At 42.0% G+C, this 20550-nt stretch overlaps 1 protein-coding gene across 6 annotated transcripts in view; it reads left to right on the top strand.

Moving 5' to 3' along the window:
- nbeaa (neurobeachin a) overlaps window positions 1-20550 on the top strand; it is a 988762-nt gene that overhangs the window by 336350 nt on the left and 631862 nt on the right. For all 6 annotated transcript variants that reach the window (XM_068033481.1, XM_068033479.1, XM_068033480.1 and 3 more), the window contains 2 exons: window positions 409-516; window positions 6971-7139. In XM_068033481.1, coding sequence (XP_067889582.1) covers window positions 409-516; window positions 6971-7139 — 277 coding nt within the window. The remainder of the gene's footprint in view (window positions 1-408; window positions 517-6970; window positions 7140-20550) is intronic.

Below are 20550 nucleotides of genomic sequence, written 5' to 3'. Positions count from 1 at the left end.
ATAGATAATTTGCCTTTTTGTGTATTAGGTTGAGGAAATGTACATATCTTTGGTGCAAGTGAAGTCCATAATTCTGGTTAGCTTCAGCTATTGTATAGCTAAAGTGAATGTTCACACGCACATGCAATTTTAGATCATTACTAATTTTTTTTTACCTTGCATTTTTCAAGTGCACGGTTTTGTCTTTTTAGATTCTAAGGGTGATTTTATGAGAATCCACTCCCATTAAACACGATATCAGAAATGGGGCTACAACATTTTAACCCCAATTTTATGAGCCATGCTTGGCGCTAGTGAGGGTTTGCACAAGTAGCTGTCTTGCAAAAATACTTTGCTAGTGTCATCTATAGAAATTAGAAAATATTTTGAGTCAATTTTATTTTAATAGGGTGTTCATTTTCTTTTCAGACTGGAGTTGAAAATGTCATTGGTACCCTTTCTCCAATTAAGGATCCTGACAGATTACTGCAAGATGTGGACATTAACCGTTTACGAGCTGTTGTCTTTCGTGATGTGGTAATTATTTTATTTAAGTTACTCTGTTGTGGTCATTGGATTTGCCGTTAGGTTGTTAATACAAGGAATGCAAAAACAGAAACAATAGTTTGCACCTCAGAGTTCTGTAGTTACTGCAGTTTTATCTTGAAATTATAAATGAATAAAATGTTAGAATCTTAAAGGAAAGAACAATGAAAGAATCTGTTATATTTAACAAGCTTATTTTTTGGCAACATTTTACCTACATTTCAGTATTTTTCTGTAAAATGGTAGCAATGGGGAAAATTTGCCTTAGAACAGAAAGTTGTAGCTTCCAGTAGTGAAAATACATATTTCAGCTGAATTAAACTTCTAAAAGTTTGTGGTTCCTCAAGGCAACGATTATGTTCAGTTGCTAAAACATTTACTATGCCAACTTACTTCATCTAGGTGTGATCTCATATCTGTATATTGCAGTGTATATTGAGTGATGGTGCTCTGTTCAGAATCCAGTATTTAAACTATTTCTCTGCAGTACTTAGGGGATTCTAATCAACGATATTTGCTACATATAATTTCTATTTTTATTTTGCATTCCAGCATTTCTGATCAATCTTTTACTTTTAAGAAAGCAAGCTTGTATATTTTTGCTTTTCAGACGCAAAACATGATTTTTAAAATAAAATAGCTCCTCCTAGTGGTATCTGTGAAAGTTGCTTTCATGTGAAAGGAGAAAACTGGATATGGAAAATTTTAAAACTACAGCTAATATTTTATTTCAGTATGATTAATATTTATGTTCATGATTTGTATAAATATATAAATAGTAAATCTCAAGTTTCTTGTGGATTAAATCCTATAGTAGGCCATTTTTTGCAAAAAGCGTTGAAACTTTGCTTCTTATTGAATTGTTTTTGAAATGAAATGTGAAATTTTTCAAATTATGAGATTAGTTATCAAATGCTAATATCCACTATTCGCTCCTGTTCTCACACCTCATTGGTTCCTCATCTCCAGAGCACTGATTTCAAAATTCTTGTGCATATTTAGAAACTCCTCTGCTGCCTCATCCAATCCTCCTCCTCCTACCTGCTTAAGCTCTACGTCCCAACTTTCATACTTTTCTCTTCTGAATCCGGACAACTGTGCACCTCCATTCTACTCCATTCCACTCCATAATCAGTTGCAGAGCCCTCAACGTCCTGCTATCTTGAATTCTCTTTCAAAACCCTTCTGCCATGTTTCATCTCTCCCCACCTTCAAAAACCTCCTCCAAAGCTACCTCTTTAACTTCAGTCACTTTCCCAATGTCTCCTCTGAATTCCTGCTCAGTGTTCAAATTTGTCTCTCTCTCCCCCTACACTCTAAATGGTATTAGCCGTGGCTTAGTTGGTAGCATTCTTGCCTCTGAATCACAAGGTTCTGGGTTCAAGTGCCCCTCCAGGGCCTGAGCACAAAAATCTAGGTTGTCACTCCAGTGCAGTACTGAAGGAGTGCTGCACTGTTGGGGGTGCTGTCTTTCAGATGAGACGTTAAACCAAGGACCAATCTGCTTTCTCAGGTGAATGTACAGGATCCCGTGGCACTATTTTGAAGAAGAGCAAGGGAGTTATCCTGGCCAATATTTATCTGTCAATCAACATTTCAAAAACCGATATAAAAACAGAAAGTACTGGAAATACTCAGCAAGTCTGACAGCATCTGTGGAGAAGGAAATAGAATTAACGTTTTAGATTTCATGGGTGTTCAAAATCATGAAGGGTTTTGATGGAGTAAATAAGGAGAAACTGTTTCCAGTGACAGGAGGTTTGGTAGCCAGAGGTTACCAAAGATAATCACAGATTTAAGGTGATTGACGAAGGAATTGCAGGCAGCATGGGGAAACATTTTTTTGCACAGTGATTTATGATCTGTAATGCACTGCCTGAAAGGGTGATGGAAGCAGATTCAATAGTAAAGTTCATCAACCTGAAACGATAACTCTGTTTCTCTCTCCACAGATGCTGCCAGACGTTTATTTTATTTATTTTTTATTTATTTAGAGATACAGCACTGAAACAGGCCCTTCGGCCCACCGAGTCTGTGCCGACCAACAACCACCCATTTATACTAACCCTACAGTAATCCTATATTCCCTACCACCTACCTACACTAGGGGCAATTTACAACAGCCAATTTACCTATCACCTGCAAGTCTTTTGGCTGTGCGAGGAAACCGGAGCACCCGGCGAAAACCCATGCGGTCACAGGGAGAACTTGCAAACTCCGCACAGGCAGTACCCAGAATTGAACCCGGGTCCCTGGAGCTGTGAGGCTGCGGTGCTAACCACTGCGCCACTGTGCTGCCCCAATATTTTCAGCATTTTCTGTTTTTATTTCAGATTTCCAGCATCTGTAGTATTTTTCTATTATCACAAAACGAGATGATCTTCAAATTGCTGGTTGTGGGTGTTTGCTGTGCGCAAATTGGCTGCCGTGTTTCCTACATTACGTTACCTCGAGATTTGACTATTCCAGTGCTGGTCTCCCATCCTTCAGCCTGCATAAACTTCAGCTCATCCAAATACTGATGATGCTTTTATACTATCCTGCACCTTGTACCATTCACTCATTACCCCTGTGCTCAATGATCTGCAACTTCAAATACTTATCCTTATGTTTAAATCCCATTTATAGCCGTGTCCCTTCATATCCCTGGAACTTCCTATAGCCCAATAACCACCTCCATCTCAGAACTTGTGTACCTGACCTTCCGATCACCCAACAATCATTGGCCTTCATCTGTCTAGGTTGTACCCTCTGGAATTATTTCTCTGAACCCATCTCCCCCTCCATCTTCCCCTCCCATTTTAAAATCTATCTCTTTGGATAGAGCTTTTAGTCACAGCCCCTAATAACACCTCCTTTAACTTGGCATCTGTTTTATCTGATTACACCTAAATGAAGTACCTGGGGCACTTTTCTATGTTAAAAGCACCATATAAATGCAAGTTGCTGTTCAAAACCTTATAATTATGCTTTGCTACTATCATATAAAACCATCATTAAATCTAATAATTGAATTATATTTAAGGACATGGAACTAGGGCTAAGTCATTTTACCCATTCAATCTGCTCCACATTTTGTTAGGCAGCTCTATCTTCTTGATCCTAAAGCCTTGGCTTTTTCTCCATGTTCCTTAATACTCTTACTTCACAAGTAAGTACCTGTATATCTTTTGAACACTTCCATTGTTCTTACATAATGCCTTTAGAGGAGTGTGTTCCACATTTTCATCTTTTGTGTGAAGAGGTTTTTGGTGACTTTGCTTAGCTCAAATTCTAAGAAAATGCCCTCTTGTTCTGCATTCTTCTATTAAAGAATTTATTTTTTCTTTCATTTTCCATTAGAAGAAGTATCATTTCGTATCCACCTGGTTAATTCCTTTTATTTTAAACATCTTTAAACATTCCTTAATCCTAGCCATCATCTTGCTGAACTGGACTTTCTTGAAGGCCAGTATATTTTTCCTGAAATGATGTGTCCAGAAGTGAATAATATTTTAAATGAGGTCCAATTAGCATTGTACGAATTTATAATAATGGTTCCTTTCTTTTCCATTCTGCAGCTTTTATGATGAAGTCTCGCATTCCATTAGCTTTTCAGAAAATCATGATCCATCTCCCCAATCAGTGTACACTTTTCTAAATGCTCCATATTCTGTCTCCAATGATAAATTCAATCTGTTTTCTCTTTACGGATGTTAAATTCACTGCCTGAAGTTACTTAGTTTGTCACTTCTTCATTTTCTGAATAACAGTATAAATCACTTCATTTTCTGAATATGAATCCTCTGACACTATCCATGAATCCAGTGAACTTTAGAAGGGTGGAACTAATGTGTCCCCAATTTCTTCGTCTATTTCTTTTAGTGAGAGCCCAGATATTTGTTTGGCTTCAATATCACTATTTTATCGATTACAATTTTTCTGGTTTGTATTCATCCCAGTCAGTTTATCTGTTTCACTAATTTCTCGTGTTCCCACAACCTTAATATCATACTGTTACTCCTTTACTGTGAAGATTGAAGCAAAATATTGGTTTAGCCATTCCAGCATGTTCTTATCACCTATTTCCATGCCTAAATATATTTTTAATGGGCATTTCCTCCTTTATCGCTCTCATTACTTGATGTACTTATTGAAGCCTTTGCTGTTACCTTTAATATTATTCAGAACTTTTTGCATAATATTTCTTTGCTCTCCTTATTTTCTGTCTCCTTTTGTACTTTTTCTAATTTTTAAATTTTCACTTTTTCCATTGTTCTTTTCCCTTACATAAGTCTTATTGGTTTGTTTATTACTACAAACAACACTTGTAGACCATGAATACATTATCCTCAACATACCCCTTTTGCCTTTCAGCAATACATACTTGTTTTGTGGATGCACTCTTGATGTCTCGATTTTATTTTTGCTTGTTCCCTTTCCAATCAAAAGATTCCTCAACTTTCAAAAGTCAGTTTTGTTGAGTTGAGTTTTGGTGAGTTAGTTGTTCTCCAAGTCTGATGGTGAATTCAAATGTATTAAGGCCACTATTTTTGACAAGCCTTTGACAAGGTCCCTCATGGCAGACTGATACAAAAGGTGAAGTCACATGGGATCAGAGGGGAGCTGGCAAGATGGATACAGAACTGGCTCGGTCATAGAAGACAGAGGGTAGTAGTGGAAGGGTGCTTTTCTGAATGGAGGGATGTGACCAGTGGTGTTCCGCAGGGATCAGTGCTGGGACCTTTGCTGTTTGTAGTATATATAAATGATTTGGAGGAAAATGTAGCTGGTCTGATTAGTAAGTTTGTGGACGACGCAAAGGTTGGTGGAGTTGCGGACAGTGATGAGGATTGTCAGAGGATACAGCAGGATATAGATCGGTTGGAGACTTGGGCGGAGAAATGGCAGATGGAGTTTAATTCGGACAAATGTGAGGTGATGCATTTTGGAAGGTCTAATGCAGGTGGGAAGTATGCAGTAAATGGCAGAACCCTTAGGAGTATTGACAGGCAGAGAGATCTGGGCGTACAGGTCCACAGGTCACTGAAAGTGGCAACGCAGGTGGATAAGGTAGTCAAGAAGCCTTCATCAGTCGGGGCATAGAGTATAAAAATAGGCAAGTCATGCTGCAGCTGTACAGAGCTTTAGTTAGGCCACACTTAGAATATTGTGTGCAATTCTGGTCGCCACACTACCAGAAGGACGTGGAGGCTTTGGAGAGGGTACAGAAGAGGTTTACCAGGATGTTGCCTGGTCTGGAGGGCATTAGCTATGAGGAGAGGTTGGAAAAACTCAGATTGTTTTCACTGGAACGACGGAGGTGGAGGAGCGACATGATAGAGGTTTACAAAGTTATAAGCGGCATGGACAGAGTGGATAGTCAGAAGCTTTTTCCCAGGGTGGAAGAGTCAGTTACTAGGGGACATAGGTTTAAGGTGAGAGGGGCAAAGTTTAGAGGGGATGTGCGAGGCAAGTTCTTTATACCGAGGGTGGTGTGTGCCTGGAACTTGTTGCCGGGGGAGGTGGTGGAAGCAGGTACCATAGAGACGTTTAAGAGGCATTTTGACAAATACATGAATAGGATGGGAATAGAGGGATACGGACCCCGGAAGTGCAGAAGGTTTTAGTTTAGGCAGGCATCAAGATCGGCGCAGGCTTGGAGGGCCGAATGGCCTGTTTCTGTGCTGTACTGTTCTTTGTTCTTTGTTATTTTCAAGATGCTCTCTTCTTATCAAATAACTAACTATCAAATAACTGATGTTACACAGCTAGATCAATTATCACCCATCCCCTTGTTTGTTTGAAAACATGCTGCCTTGTGAAACTCTCCTGAATGCATTCATTAAATCTATTCCTTACCCTATTATTCTGCTATTTCTTTCCAAGTCCTTATGCAGGTTAAAATCTCTGATTATTACTAGATTTTTGATTTACTGGCCTTCCTAATCATGCTAAGTCATAACAGTCAAGAGACCTATAAAGTACTCCCAGCAGCATTTCAGCCTTATCATTGCTTAACATTATCTACAGTGATACCACCTGCAGTCATGAAGATCTCTTCTTTCTCCTGCCATGGTGGTGTGTAATTTGGTTAATACTGTCACCCACCTCCTTTCCTATTTTCTTAACTTGCTAAAATCCTATCTCCTGATGTGATTTAATTCCCAATCTTGTCCAATCTGCTGTTAGGTCTCCATAATTACTATCATGTTTTGGATTTATGCTTCGGATTCCAGCATTGGTCTATGAACAACTTGTTGGGTTAATTGCTTCCACCTTCTCTATTTTCCTGCTATTGGTTCCCTTGCCTCTTTAATTTATCATCTTGTTTAACTTCTGTAAAACCACTCTACTTGACCCTAAGCCACTTATTGTAAAATTGTTTTTTGCTCTGCCTTCCTGCCTTGTTGCTTTAAATCCTCTCCCATTTGAATTGCGACTCATTGACAATTTTTCTTTATAGGATGACAGTAAACAGGCTCAGTTTTTGGCTTTGGCTGTCGTATACTTTATCTCTGTACTCATGGTATCAAAGTACAGAGACATACTGGAACCACAACGTGAAATTGCAAGATCTGGAAGCCAGATAAGTCGCAATATTCGGCAGGAAATAAACTCACCAACAAGTACAGGTTAGTATTTTAAGCATTCTGTTTTTTTGTTGTTTCATTATTCCATTTTTAAAGTGATGTATTTGACCAGAAAGTTATAGTTAAAATGGGATTAGTGAGTTTTATAATACTGTATAATTGTGGTTAATTAATTTAAAATATACTGTGCAAAATTTACTATTTGCACGACGTATGCAATAAATGTTAAATTTTGTTTAAACCAGGCAGCAAATCTTTCAAAATCTGGTTGCTTGATTAGATGGTTTAAATATCCAAAAAAATAGTCCAAACAAAAACCTCATGACCACGTGAATCTGAAATCATTCTTTGTTTCCATTTTCAGATGCTATGAAATATAAAACTCAGTAGTACAGGGGATACAGTGCCTGACTTTCCACCAGACATAGTTATAAATTGGTCTGAATTGCTGAGATATCAGGAAATATATATATCATATATTTGTGGGTAGATACAAATGGGTGTTCTGGTGAGTTTTAGTTAGTGATATTGTAGTTGTTAGATGCTTTAGAGCTTATAGTTCATACATGTATCTTGTACATTTTACATTTTAAAATGCTAAGTTGAAAGGAAATAGGGAAAGAGTAATACTGGTGCAGTGCTGGAGATTACTGACCTTGCTTATAGGTGTTTTTACTCTATTAGCAGATCATATAACATTGTTAAGCTGGTGTGGTTAGTTCAGTTTCGATATCATTCCAAAGTTTCCGAATTGAGAGAGCCTGCATAATGGCAAGCTGTTTCCTTTCAATAACAGCCTGAGAATGATGATTTATAGAAAAAATGCAGCAAAATCAGTTGTTTAAGACATGGAAGTATTTTAAATACTGTCATACTAGAGAGTTCGAAGCAGTAAAATGTTTCTTTGTGAATGTTATCCTCATGCTTTTTCTCCTGTCCAATATTAATTAGACAGAAGAGGTAGGTAAAAAGGTTAAGGGAATGGAGTTCTTACAATATGTACAGGACTCCTTTCTAATCCAAAAGGGAAGAATAGATTGGAGAAAAGCTGTTTTTGAGGGACTGAGGATAGAATTTGATAAAATAAAATGGGCAACAATATTGGCAAAAAAAAAGTGGAACAATGGGAAACATTTAAAGCAGTTTTCAACAGAGTGCAGCAAAAATATTCCACTAAAAGGAAAGAACAAACTAAATACTAGTGAGACTCCAAGGATGCATAAAGACATACGGGAACATTAGGAAAGAGACATATATTAAGACAACAGAGGAGTGCATGATAAGAGAGAATAGGAAGCAAAAAAAAAAGAGGGTCAGAAAGGAACTATGAAATTAAATTATCAAGGAACAGCAGACAAAATAGTAAAATATTTTACAGGCACATCGATAAAAAGGAAGGCAGGGATGGGAATAGGACCATTAAGAGATAGGTAACGATAGAGAGATGGCAGAAATATTAAATAATTATTTTGCTTCAGTATTTACCAGGAATATAGAACAGGTAGACATGACATTAAATGATGACCTGAGTAATGAGATAAGTGCATTTAAAATATAAAAAAGGGATGTATTGAATAAACTAAGAAAATTCAAAGAGGATTAAGGTCCTGGTCCAGATGGTTAACATCCACGCATGTTAAAATGAATCTAGGGAAGAGATAGCAGAGACATTACTACACATATTTAGTTATTCATTTAATAGAGCCATACCCCTAGTCAAGCTGTTCCAGTACAGCTACAGCACTGGCATCTACCTGGCAATGTGGAAAGTTGCCCAGGTATGTCCTGTGCACAAAAAGCAGGACAAATCCAACCCAGCCAAATACTGCCCTATCCGTCTACTCTTGATCATCAGCAAAGTGATGGAAAGGGACGTTGACAGTACTATCAAGCGGCACTTGCTCAGCAATAACCTGCTCAGTTTGAGTTCTGCCAGGGCCACTCAGCTCCTGACCTCATTACAGCCTTGGTCTAAACATGGACAAAAGAGTTGAACTCCAGAAGTGAGGTGAGAGTGACTGCCCTTGACATCAAGGCAGCGTTTGACCGAGTATAGCATCAAGGAGCCCTAGCAAAACTGAAGTCAATAGGAATCAGGGGGAAAACTCTCTGCTGATTAGAGTCATACCTAGAACAAAGGAAGATGGTTGTGGTTGTTGGAGGTCAATCATCTCAGTCCCAGGACATTACTGCAGGAGTTCCTCGGGATAGTTTCCTAGGTTCAACCATCTTCAGCAGCTTCATCAATGACCTTCCCTCCATCATAAGGTCTGAAGTGGGGATGTTCGCTGATGATTGCACAATGTTCAGCACCATTCACGACGACTCAGATATTGAAGCAGCCCTTGTGCATATGCAGCATGACCTGGACAACATCCAGGCTTGGGCTGATAAGTGACAAGTCACCTTCGTGCCACACAAGTGCCAGGCAATGACCATTTCAAACGAGAGAATCTAACCATCTCCCCATGATGTTCAATGGCATTACCATCACTGAGTCCTTCACTACCAACATCGTGGGGGTTACCATTAACCAGAAACTGAATTGGTCCAGTCACATAAATGCTGTGGCTACAAGAGCAGATCAGAGGCTGGGAATTCTGCAGTGAGTAACTCACCTCCTGTCTCCCCAATGCCTGTCCACCAGCACCATGCTAAATGGGAGAGTGTCACAGAACAGATCTAGCAGCTCAAAACTGGGCATTCATGATGCACTGTGGGCCATCAGTAACAGCAGAATTGCATTCAACGATAATGTGTATCCTCATGTCCTGGCATTACCCTTACTCTACCATTGCCATCAAGCCAGGGGACCAACTCTGGTTCAATGAGGAGTATAGGAGAGCATGCCAGGAGTAGCACCAGGCATACCTAAAAATAAGGTGCCAACACAGGTCTACATGCATGCTAAAAGCAGAAGCAACATGCTATAGACAGAGCTAAGCGATCCCACAACCAATGGATCAGATCAAAACTCTGCAGTCCTGCCATATCCAGTCATGAATGGTGGTGGATGATTAACAACTAACTGAAAGTGGAGGGTCCAAAAACATCCCCATCCTCCCAGCACGTCAGAGCAAAAGACAAGCTTGAAGCATTTTCAGTCAAAACTGCCGAGTGAATGATCGATCCATCTCTGCCTTCTTCTGAGGTTCTCAATATCATAGATGCCAGTCTTCAGACAATTCACTTCACTCCATATGATGTCAAGAAATTGCTGAAGGCGCTGGATACAGCAAAGGATATGGGTCTTGCAACATTCTGGCTGTAGTGATGAAGTCTTGTGCTCCAGAACTAGCCTCACCCTTAGCCAAGCTGCTTCAGTGCCACTACAACACAGGCATGACCCCGACAATGGGGAGAATTGCTCAGGTATGTCCTGAGCACAAAAAGTAAGACGGCCAATCCAGCTAGTTCCTGCCCCATCAGTCTAAGCTCAATCATCAGCAAAGTGACGGAAGGTATCATCGACAGTATTATCAAGTGGCGCTTACTCAGCAAAAACCTGCTCACTGATGCTTAGTTTGGGTTCAGCTAAGGCCACTCAGCTCCAGATCTCATTACAGCCTTGGTTCAAACATGGACAAAAGAGCTGAATTCCATATGTGAGGTGAGGGTGACTGCCCTTGACATCAAGGCAGCATTTGAGCAAGCGTGGCATCAAGGTGCTGGAGTAAAATTGAAGTCAATGGGAATCAGAGGGAAAAATCTCTACTGATTGGAGTCATACCTAGCACAAAGGAAGATGGTTGTGGTTGTTGGAGACCAATCATTTCAGTCCCAGGACATCACTGCAAGAGTTCCTCAGGGTAGTGTCCTAGGCCCAACTATCTTTAGCTGCTTCACCTTCCCTGCAATATAAGGTCAGAAGTGGGGATGTTCGCTGATGATTGCACAGTGTTCAGTACCATTTGCAATTCCTCAAATACTGAAGCAGTCCATGCCTACATGCAGCAAGACCTGGACAACATTCAGACTTGGGCTGATAAATGGCAAGTAACATTTGCGCCACACAAGTGCCAGGCAATGACCATCTCGAGTTGACATTCCATAATATTAGCATCGCTGAGTCCTGCATCATCAACATCCTGGAGGTTACCATTGACCAGAAATTTAATTGGGCGAGCAATATAGATACTGTGGCGACAAGAGCAGGTCAGAGGCTGGGAATTCTGCAGCGAGTAACTAATCTCCTGACTCCCCAAAGCCTGTCCGCCATCTACAAGACACAAGTTAGGGAGTGTGATGGAATACTGGTCACTTGTCTGGATGAGTGCAGTTCCAATAACACTCAAGAAGCTTGACACCAGGACAAAATAGCCAGCTTGATCGGCACCCCATCCACAGCCTTAAGCGTGCGCTCCCATCATCACTGATGTACAGTGGCGGCAGTGTGTACCATCTACAAGATGTACTGCAGCAACTCGCCAAGGCTCCTTCGACAGCATCTTCCAAACCCATGACCTCTACCACCCAGAAGAACGAGGGCAGTGAATGAATGGGAATGCTATTACCTGCAATTTCCCCTGCATGTCACAGGCCATCTGACTTGGAATTATATTGCTGTTTGTTCACTGTCACTGGGTCAAAATCCTGGAACTCGCTCCCTAACATCACTGTGGGTGCGCTACACTATATAAGCGGCAGCAGTTCAAGAAGGCGGCTCCTCACCACCTTTTCAAGGGCAATTCTAGCAATGGGCAATAAATGTTGGCCTTGCTAGTAATGCTCAAATCCCAAGAATGAATTTTAAAAAAAAAACAGATGATGACTATTTTCTAGCAGTGTTCTGAAAGAAATGTTAGGACCTGATCTGCATATTGAAGACGCCCAACACCTGTTTCAGATGGGCACCCTGGATGCTTGGAAGTGTCTGGGGGAAATCGTGCTCAGGAAATCACAGTCAGAAATTTGTCTAAACACATTTTTGCCAAAAAAACAGCTGCATATGTCAGTTTCTCCTATTCAATTTTTGTCTGAGTAATGTTCAAGTTTCCTCTCATTTGCATTTTATACTGTATTTTCGCACACTGTGTTCTGTGGCCAAAGATCATTCCCTTGCTTAGCAGGTCTGAGTGTGAACTACTTCCAAGCTTTTCATAGTGTCTTGCTAATGTGGCCACTAGGAGGTGTAAGAGTCTGGTCTATTGTGCCCCATTTTCGGAATGTTTCTCTTCTACTGTGCAGGAAGAGCCTGATTAGTGGATGTGGGAGCCCAATCCCATTTGATCTCGGAAGCTGAACAGCTAGGTTTGTTTAGTATTTGGATGGGAGAGAGCCTGGGTATACCAAGTGAAGTAAGCTTTTTAATTTTTTTTATTTACTTTCTGAAGTTCTGTTGTTTAGTCCAAAAGAACAAGGAAAAAAAATCATTTGTTCTGTGATGCTCCATGATTGCATGACCAGCATGAGGAACTTTGCATAGAGAAAATAATAGCTGAGCCGCAAACCCACAGCTCAGCACTATACCACCAAATATAGAACTGTAAAAGTTCAATACCATTGCATTGCTTCACATAGCTCTAGAAATTTTTTAAGACTGTGCAATTAGTTCATATAACAATTAAATCATTAAGATTTTTTTTGAAGTGTTACCTGTAATATTACTTGATCCTTTGATATGTGAACTCTTGTAAGAAAACATTGGTTTTCTGAAAACTTAACTGGAACATATACATACACAGTTACTGCACGAGTCACATCTAAACACATCTCACTCTGTCGGGCTCCACCAAACTCACTGGTTGTGTGTGATGCAACATCACTTCCTCTGGTGATCTTCACTTACAGCTCTTAAGGTGGTCCCTCCTTAAGGTCGTCTCACAATAACCCCTTTCATCCAAAGATAAAACATATGAACAACATACAATGATGTTGCGGTTCGGACTAACAGTACATGATTAAAACAAAAAGTTATATACAAGTAAGCAAATTTAACACTCTCTAAAATGTCGAGGAGGGTTGCTTAACTGTCCCAATCTTTTCGTGAGCCTGGAAACCTTGGAAAGTCGAGAAAAATGATGACTGGCAACATCACCAATCACCAGCTATCCCTCTGGATGCTTGCTGCAACGAACTGCAGTCTGAGGAGAAACTCCCAGTCATGTCGCCTCTTTGTGCCAAGACTCCCAGCCTGTGTGTCGTCTTTTACATGCACCGACCCAATATTCGACCTGGGTATTTTCTACCATCTTTGGTGCATTACTGAATTCATGTATTCTGACAATTCGTAAATCTTGGCATACTGGACCTCCTGCGGCAGCTGGTCCAGTTGTGTCTACAATTTAAAATGTTTGTGGTAGCCATTTGGAGCTCCCATAGTTGCACTGTAAGGTATTCATTCCAATTGTAGGCAGTCAGCCTAGCTGTGGTGGGTTGCACCATCGAGTCCCATTTCTTTAAGTACATGTCTTTCAGTGTATGGATGGGCAGAATATTTGCACTTGCTCCTGTGTCAGTTTTCACTCTGAGTTTATGTTTGCCACTCTTCTGTGGATGTATCATCCCGATCTTGGCAAATGCCCTGGATTGCGTGATAGCATTGACATGTTGATCCACATTGACTATGTGAAAGGCTTGCTCGCTGTTCGCACGAGTGCACTCTTCATCCATGTCCTCCTGGCAATCTCTCTCTGCTGACCTGATATATACCTGCTTGAGCTTGTGTTGTGTGTTGGTATACCTTTTGCTATGATTGCCATCCTGTCTTGCAGACATTCTCTCCTCATGTGATCTTCCACTATTCCTATGTGCAGTATCTGAGCTCGGCCATCTGCACTGCCTTGTCCAATGTCCTTGCATGCCACAAGCCTTGCACAGCTCCTGGTACGCTGGACAACTATGCATTGGGTGAGTCGGGCCACGTTTGCCACAAGGATTACTAGACTTCTGAGCCTTGGTTACCATACCAATTGTTGTAGCCGGCCCCCAACACTTTTAACTGTTGACGCTCAGCCATGATGGCCTCAAATATCCTTCCATCATTGAGTAGTGCACCTATGGTGCGTCCTTTCTTAATTTCTAGCAGGTCTTTTTAAAAGGACTCTAGTGGGGTGGACGCGGTTACTAGCTCTATAACCCATTCTGACAACTCAATACCTGTGAAGACGCAATTTTGAGCTTTGTCTCAGCACCTTGCAACAAACTAGTCAATAGACTCATCTTGTCTTTGCCTGTAGGTCATAAGCTGAAGACTATGTACTCAGAAATTTACCTTTACCTTCAGTTGCTCCTCCAGGAGTGGCCATAGCTTGCTAGTGTCCTTCTGATCCTCAGCTGATAATTCTAATGTATTGATCCATTGCAGACCCTCGTTGCCCAGTTCACTCACTTCTTAATCCAGGAAACACAGCTGTATTCGCTGTAGGAACAGTTTAAATTCAGATGCTATGTCCGCTCCTTCCAATCTATAACTGGATATTTGAAAGTCATTGTCTGAATGATCCTGCTTTTTTTTTAAATAAATATAGGAATTTTTACTGGTTTTCTTTTCACAGGCAGATTTCTTTTTGTTTCCTTCTTAAGACAGATTTGGTTTTGTAGGCCTGCCCCTTTTAAGAGTAAGAGACTACAGCTTTCATTGTTTACACAGCTTGTTTTTTTTAAAATCGGGAGAGAAGTTCATTTTTGACACAGCTGTACGTTTTTTTTAAAAAATGGAGAGCACTTTTCTTAAGAGGGTTGCAGCTTGTAGTACTGGCAGCTGCCACAACCAGCCTTTTACTTTGTGCTGGACCTCCAGTGGTGCTTTGAGTTCTTCCTGCTCCATTTGGCTTAAGCCCCGCCCACACAGCAAAAAAAACCCGGGAATGCTATAACAATATGCTAAAACAATAATGGCTCAGCTTCTGCTTTTGGGGCGGCACAGTGGCGCAGTGGTTAGCACCGCAGCCTCACAGCTCCAGTGACCCGGGTTCAATTCTGGGTACTGCCTGTGTGGAGTTTGCAAGTTCTCCCTGTGTCTGCGTGGGTTTTCTCCGGGTGCTCCGGTTTCCTCCCACAAGCCAAAAGACTTGCAGGTTGGTAGGTAAATTGGCCATTATAAATTGTCCCTAGTATAGGTAGGTGGTAAGGAAATATAGGGTCAGGTGGGGATGTGGCAGGAATATGGGATTAGTGTAGGATTAGTATAAATGGGTGGTTGATGTTCGGCACAGACTCGATGGGCCGAAGGGCCTGTTTCAGTGCTGTATCTCTAAACTAAAAACTAAACTAAACTTTTCAAATTTTTCGACCCACTCCCAGATAGGTGAAAGCTCTGATCTCCTGGCAAATTGCCTCCTGTACTTAGAGTTTCAGCACCTCCCTGGGGCCCTGTTTGTAGCCTAGCATGCTTCATTGTTTGTCTACTGCTAACTGCTTTCCTGCTAGATCTGCAGCTACTCCAGATAGGCAGCCTGAATTTCTTTGGTCGCACTTGGTGTGTTATTCAGGAAAAAAAAATCAAACATTACAACAATGTGATATTTGGTGGTCTTCAGAAAAAATATATACCAAATGTTGCCACCGTGTAATATTACTTGATCCTTTGATGTGTGAACTAATGTAAGATTCACAGGACTCCAAGTAATATCCAAAGAAAATGTGGGTTTTATTATAACTTCACTGGAATATATATATATATATTATATATATATATATACGAGCCACATTTAAACGCACCTCACTGTCGGGCTCCACCGACAAATCACTGGTCATGTGTGATGCGACTTCACTTCCTCTGGTGATCTTCACTTACAGCTCTTAAGATGGGTCCTTTTTAAGGTGGTCCCACAACATAACCCCACTTTGATGCAGGCATCATTATTTAAATGTCTGATGCAGCTAAATATGTTTTGGAGTAAAGAGATATTTTGTTGCGTTGGGCTTAAAAGGCGAGGGGAACTCCGCCTCAGCCTTTTGGAGCTTTCCTCCGCCCTCCCCATTCCCCAGTGCGATTTAATGGTGCCCAAGCACATAAGTGCCGGGCGCTCAGAGCCCCAGATGGGGGAATTCTGCCTCCAAGAGGGCTGGCAGCCCAGTAGTATCGGCAGCGCCACTGGTAGCAGTGAACACTGCTGGTACTAGAAGGGACCTTGGAGCCTGGACCCAAGGTAAGCGAGGCTGGATTGATGAGGCCAGTCCTGCAGGCCTCGGCAATGGTGGTGGGGGGAGGATGAGCGTTTAATGCAGGGGGGAGTGTTTCCCAGCGGGGTCCTTCTGTGGGCTACAGATTGCCCACAGAAGAGGAACCCGCCTCCAAGCCCACAGCGAGGTTGCCTCATTTCACTGGGTGACCCCCCCATATGGCAGGGATCCCCCCCACCCCTGCCGTTGGGGGGCAGAAAGAGGCCCTTAAGTGGTTGATAATAGGTCGCAAGGGTTTCAGTTGGCTTCTGGGTGGGAAGGCTGTCGTCCGTCTATCCTGTCCCCGATTAAGTTCCAGTGCGATGTGAAGGCAATGGACCCTCAACCTCCCCAATTCCCCCACCTCCTGTTGGAATTCTATGGGCTCCCCTGGCTCCAACCCGATCTGGGGGTCCATTAAATTCAGCCCATAGTCTGGTGTTCCATGGTCCTTTCTTCTCAGTGCACAAATTGCATGCTAGGAAAGTTTACAAATTTGACATACACATAATGCATAGATGTAATTGGAAAGTTCATCTCAGCTGCTGAGATAAAAGTCTCCAGTTGAAATCCAGACTTTTGAGACATCCTGAGATATGGAAGTGAAAAATAAATGAAGGTATTAAATGACACTAAAACAGTTCAACAAAAATTGAAATACTACATATTTGAGGCAGAAAGAGAAAATGCTGGAAACACTCAGCAAGTTGATCACAGTACCTGTGGTGAGAAGTGACAAGTTAACATTTCAGACATATGCCTTCATAAGAGCTAGAAGATATTATAGATGTCCAGCTTATAAGAAGAAACTGGAGTAGCCATATAAATACTGTGGCTACAAGAGCAGGTCAGAGCCTAGGAATCCTGAGGCGAGTAACTCACCTCCTGACTCCCCAAAGTCTGTCCACCATCTACAAGGCACAAGTCAGGAGTGTGATGGAATACACTCTACTTGCCTGGATGGGTGCAGCTCCAACAACACTCAAGAAGCTGGGCAGTATTCATAGAATGAAAGCCATGCTGCTGCACGAAATGTGATATAGCAGAACAGTGGTGTGCTGAAGCAACACTTCTGCTGTCTGGTCAGCTTTGGAGGAGCTCTTGGGTACTTAGCAGACTGCGTGTCCGGATTCTTGGAGTCTGCAGCACACTGTAGAACCTCGCTATCATGAGGGTACAGTCCTTGCCACCAGCTAAACGACAAGCAGCTGAGGAGCAGGAGGAAGAGGAAGGGAGGAGGCAACCTAGATATAGCCCCCTTTCTAGGTGTGCTGCCTGTGAACAAGTCATCAGACTGCGATACCAGTAAACGCAAACCCAATTCCCCATTCACCAGCAGTCCCATACCTTATCTTCTCTGTATCGGTGAGCATCCACTTGGCGACAGTGAGAAAAAAGGAAACCAATACAAAATAAACATTCCAAACCAAATTTATGAATCAAATGCCGTACAGCATGCAAATGTAAACTAGTTACCCTTGTGCATTCCCTTAATGCCTATCTTCCTTGCGCCTTTGCCTATCCTAGTGCTCCTACATAATGCAATCCCAGTGGCTGCAGCACTGCTGGTGGAACCCTACTGACTTTCGGTGGGGGAGACGGCAGATGACCTTGGAGGAAGATCTCGTGTAGCTCTAGAAGGCCCGGCTTTTGACCACACCATCTCAACATTGTTGTGAAAGTGCTTTTTTAAATTTTTTTTGAGGACTCCTATCTTAGAATTATGGACATTGGTTCACTTGGGAAAATGAAAAGATTCCATGAATGTGTGTTTTTTTAACAAGGGTCACTGAGAGGTCTTGTTTGAAAACAAACCTTTACTGGATGTCACTCGAAATAACAAAAACCTTGGTGACTTGGGGGAGATGTTTACAGAGAAATGACATGTCAAGATCTATGGTGGTCAGGAATTTTCGCTTTTGGGATATTGTTTTGATTCAGTTGGGGTGTGGACTGTGTTGAAGGCAGTTGGGTTTGTAGCCTGCTGAAAAACCCACCCAACTCCTCTTTCTCTACCTATTAAAAAGAAAACCCTGTGAATCCGGTAGGTGAGAGCTGAAACCCCTGATGCCGCATTTCTCCTGAGAAGCTGTTGGAAAACCTGCCAGATTAATTCTCGATTAAATTCGCCTGAAAAGACCTGCTCCAGAAAAGATCCGAGTGACCTGTCTATGTGTACTCAGACGCCAGTCTGTAAGCCATTTTTGGGTCACAACAGATCTCATCCTTTTCCTTCAAGAATTAGCAAGTATTTGGCCAGAGTTTTTTTTTTGGTAGAAGACCTCTGCAGAGAGAAGTTCTTTATTTTTTTTCCAGTGTGCGTGTGAATGTGTGTATGTTGGGCATTTAAAAAGGGAACTTTCATATTTCAATCTATGTATTAATGCTTTGCCTCATTACTGGATAAGTCTTGTTTTATAATAAACTGAAAATGTTGTTGTTTATTAAAGAAACCTGGTTGGTGTATTTTATTCTGGGATAAAGAGTCAAGTATATGATTGACTGGATCGGTAACTGGATAAACATTTAAATATATGTTGCGACCAATGGAGAAGTGGAACTAGAGAAAGACAGTGCACTCCTGCCACCTCAGTCGTAACAACATGGATGGTAACAGTGTGAGCTGGCTGATGGGAACAACATGGGTACTGGTGGAGTGGCAGTGGTGCGAGAGTGAATACTGTCATCTTGAGAGAGGACAGCCCCTAAGCAATCCTAGTAATCTATTGGAGGACAGATTGCTGACTGCTGTGACGCCCTGAAAGCCCCTTTGACCACTGGTATCCACAGCTATGATGGCAGCAGTTTGAGCTTGTATGACAGCAAGGTGAATTTGCATAAGAGTAGCCAGACCTTGCATGACAGATGTCTGAGCTTCTACTGCAGCACCCAGATATTGGGTGGTTTTTGCTGGTGTTGCAGTGGAAGCTGAGACATCAACCATCAGATGCTGCGTCATGGTTGGGGCGTCTTACTAATGGAATAGGAGACCACTTTCAAGTTGGAAAGGATGGGCTCCAAGCTCTCTGCAAAGTTGGTGCCAGACTCCTCCATGTTCCATGACATTGCAAGCAATCTTTCTGGCAGGCCTGCCAGTGCACCAGACATTTCATTTTGTATATCAATCAGCGTCCTTCTGTAGTTCACCACATCGAAATGCTCATCTGAGTCCTCTCTGACAGAACTCGTGTGTTATTGTGCCCTCCGGCGAGCTGGGACCTGCACAATTCTTGCCCCCTGCTCTGACTGCAGGTCTTTCATGGCCAGTGTCTCACCTGTATGCTATCCCGTAAATTACTTGCAGTGTCAGAATCTAAGCTGGAGGCTGTGTTAAATCAAAAGACAGTATTTCTTCATTATCAGTGCCTTGTTGATCTTACACCTGTTGCTTTTCCATTACTGCCTGGCCAGGTGGCAGTTCTTGGATATCTGAAAGGAGAAAGGCACAAAGATATGGTTGTGCTGAGGGGAGCTGTGGGGAAACACAAGGTGCATGCTCACAACATCTGCAGTTTCTAAATCAGAAAAGGTTGTGGGATGAGAGGGAAATAGAATGTGAAAAGGAGGATTACCTACAGGGAAATTCTCATCTTCAGTTGTTTCAGCCCACCGCTGGCACAGCAATGGCCGCTCCAATGATGGCAAGCACAGTCTCTTTCATCGGGGTAAGGACATGCAGGTGCGTCTCCCCGCTACTAGATAGCTCCTGCTACCTCTGTTTGTGCACTACCTTGTCCTGTAAGAAAGAGGGAAGTGTGCCAGTGAGTATGGTGTGATCTATTTGGATGATATGGCTGTCATGGTTGAATAGCTGGCCATATGTGCAACCTGTGAGATAAGGTATGTGGCTTGCATCAGTGCTAAATATGTGAAGTACAGCTGTGAATGTTCAGTTAGAGTCCTGATTGATTGTTGGTAAGTGAGTGATGGGGTGTGGTGCATTGAGCAGGAGGTGAGGAGGTGCACATGGTGGGATTTGACATTTGAAAATTAATTCACTGACCTTGAACATTCTGGTGAGGTCATTGAACTATTTGTGGCATTGCATCCAGGTCCTTCAAGCTTGATTCCTGGCATTGATTGCCATGCTGTCTGGTTCCACTGTCTTCTGAGTGTTTGTCTGGAGGGCCTCCTGGCCCCTTGTGGATGCAACACTTTGCTACTCCTTGGTGCCTCCTCCACCAAGGCCTCCAGTATAGTGTCTGAGAACCTTGGAGTTTGCTCTGTTCCATGTTATTGCATTATCCAGTCGTCTTCCACATCAGAGTTGACAAGCCTACATCTACAAAATGTTAGCAAAATACTGCAGATGCTGGAAATCTGAAATATAAACAAGAAATGCTGGAAA

This window comes from Heterodontus francisci, chromosome 6 (assembly GCF_036365525.1).
Source record: "Heterodontus francisci isolate sHetFra1 chromosome 6, sHetFra1.hap1, whole genome shotgun sequence".
In the NCBI taxonomy this organism is placed as follows: Eukaryota; Metazoa; Chordata; class Chondrichthyes; order Heterodontiformes; family Heterodontidae; genus Heterodontus; species Heterodontus francisci.
Note: the sequence above shows the minus strand (reverse complement) of the source record. Positions and strands in the feature narration are given on the sequence as shown.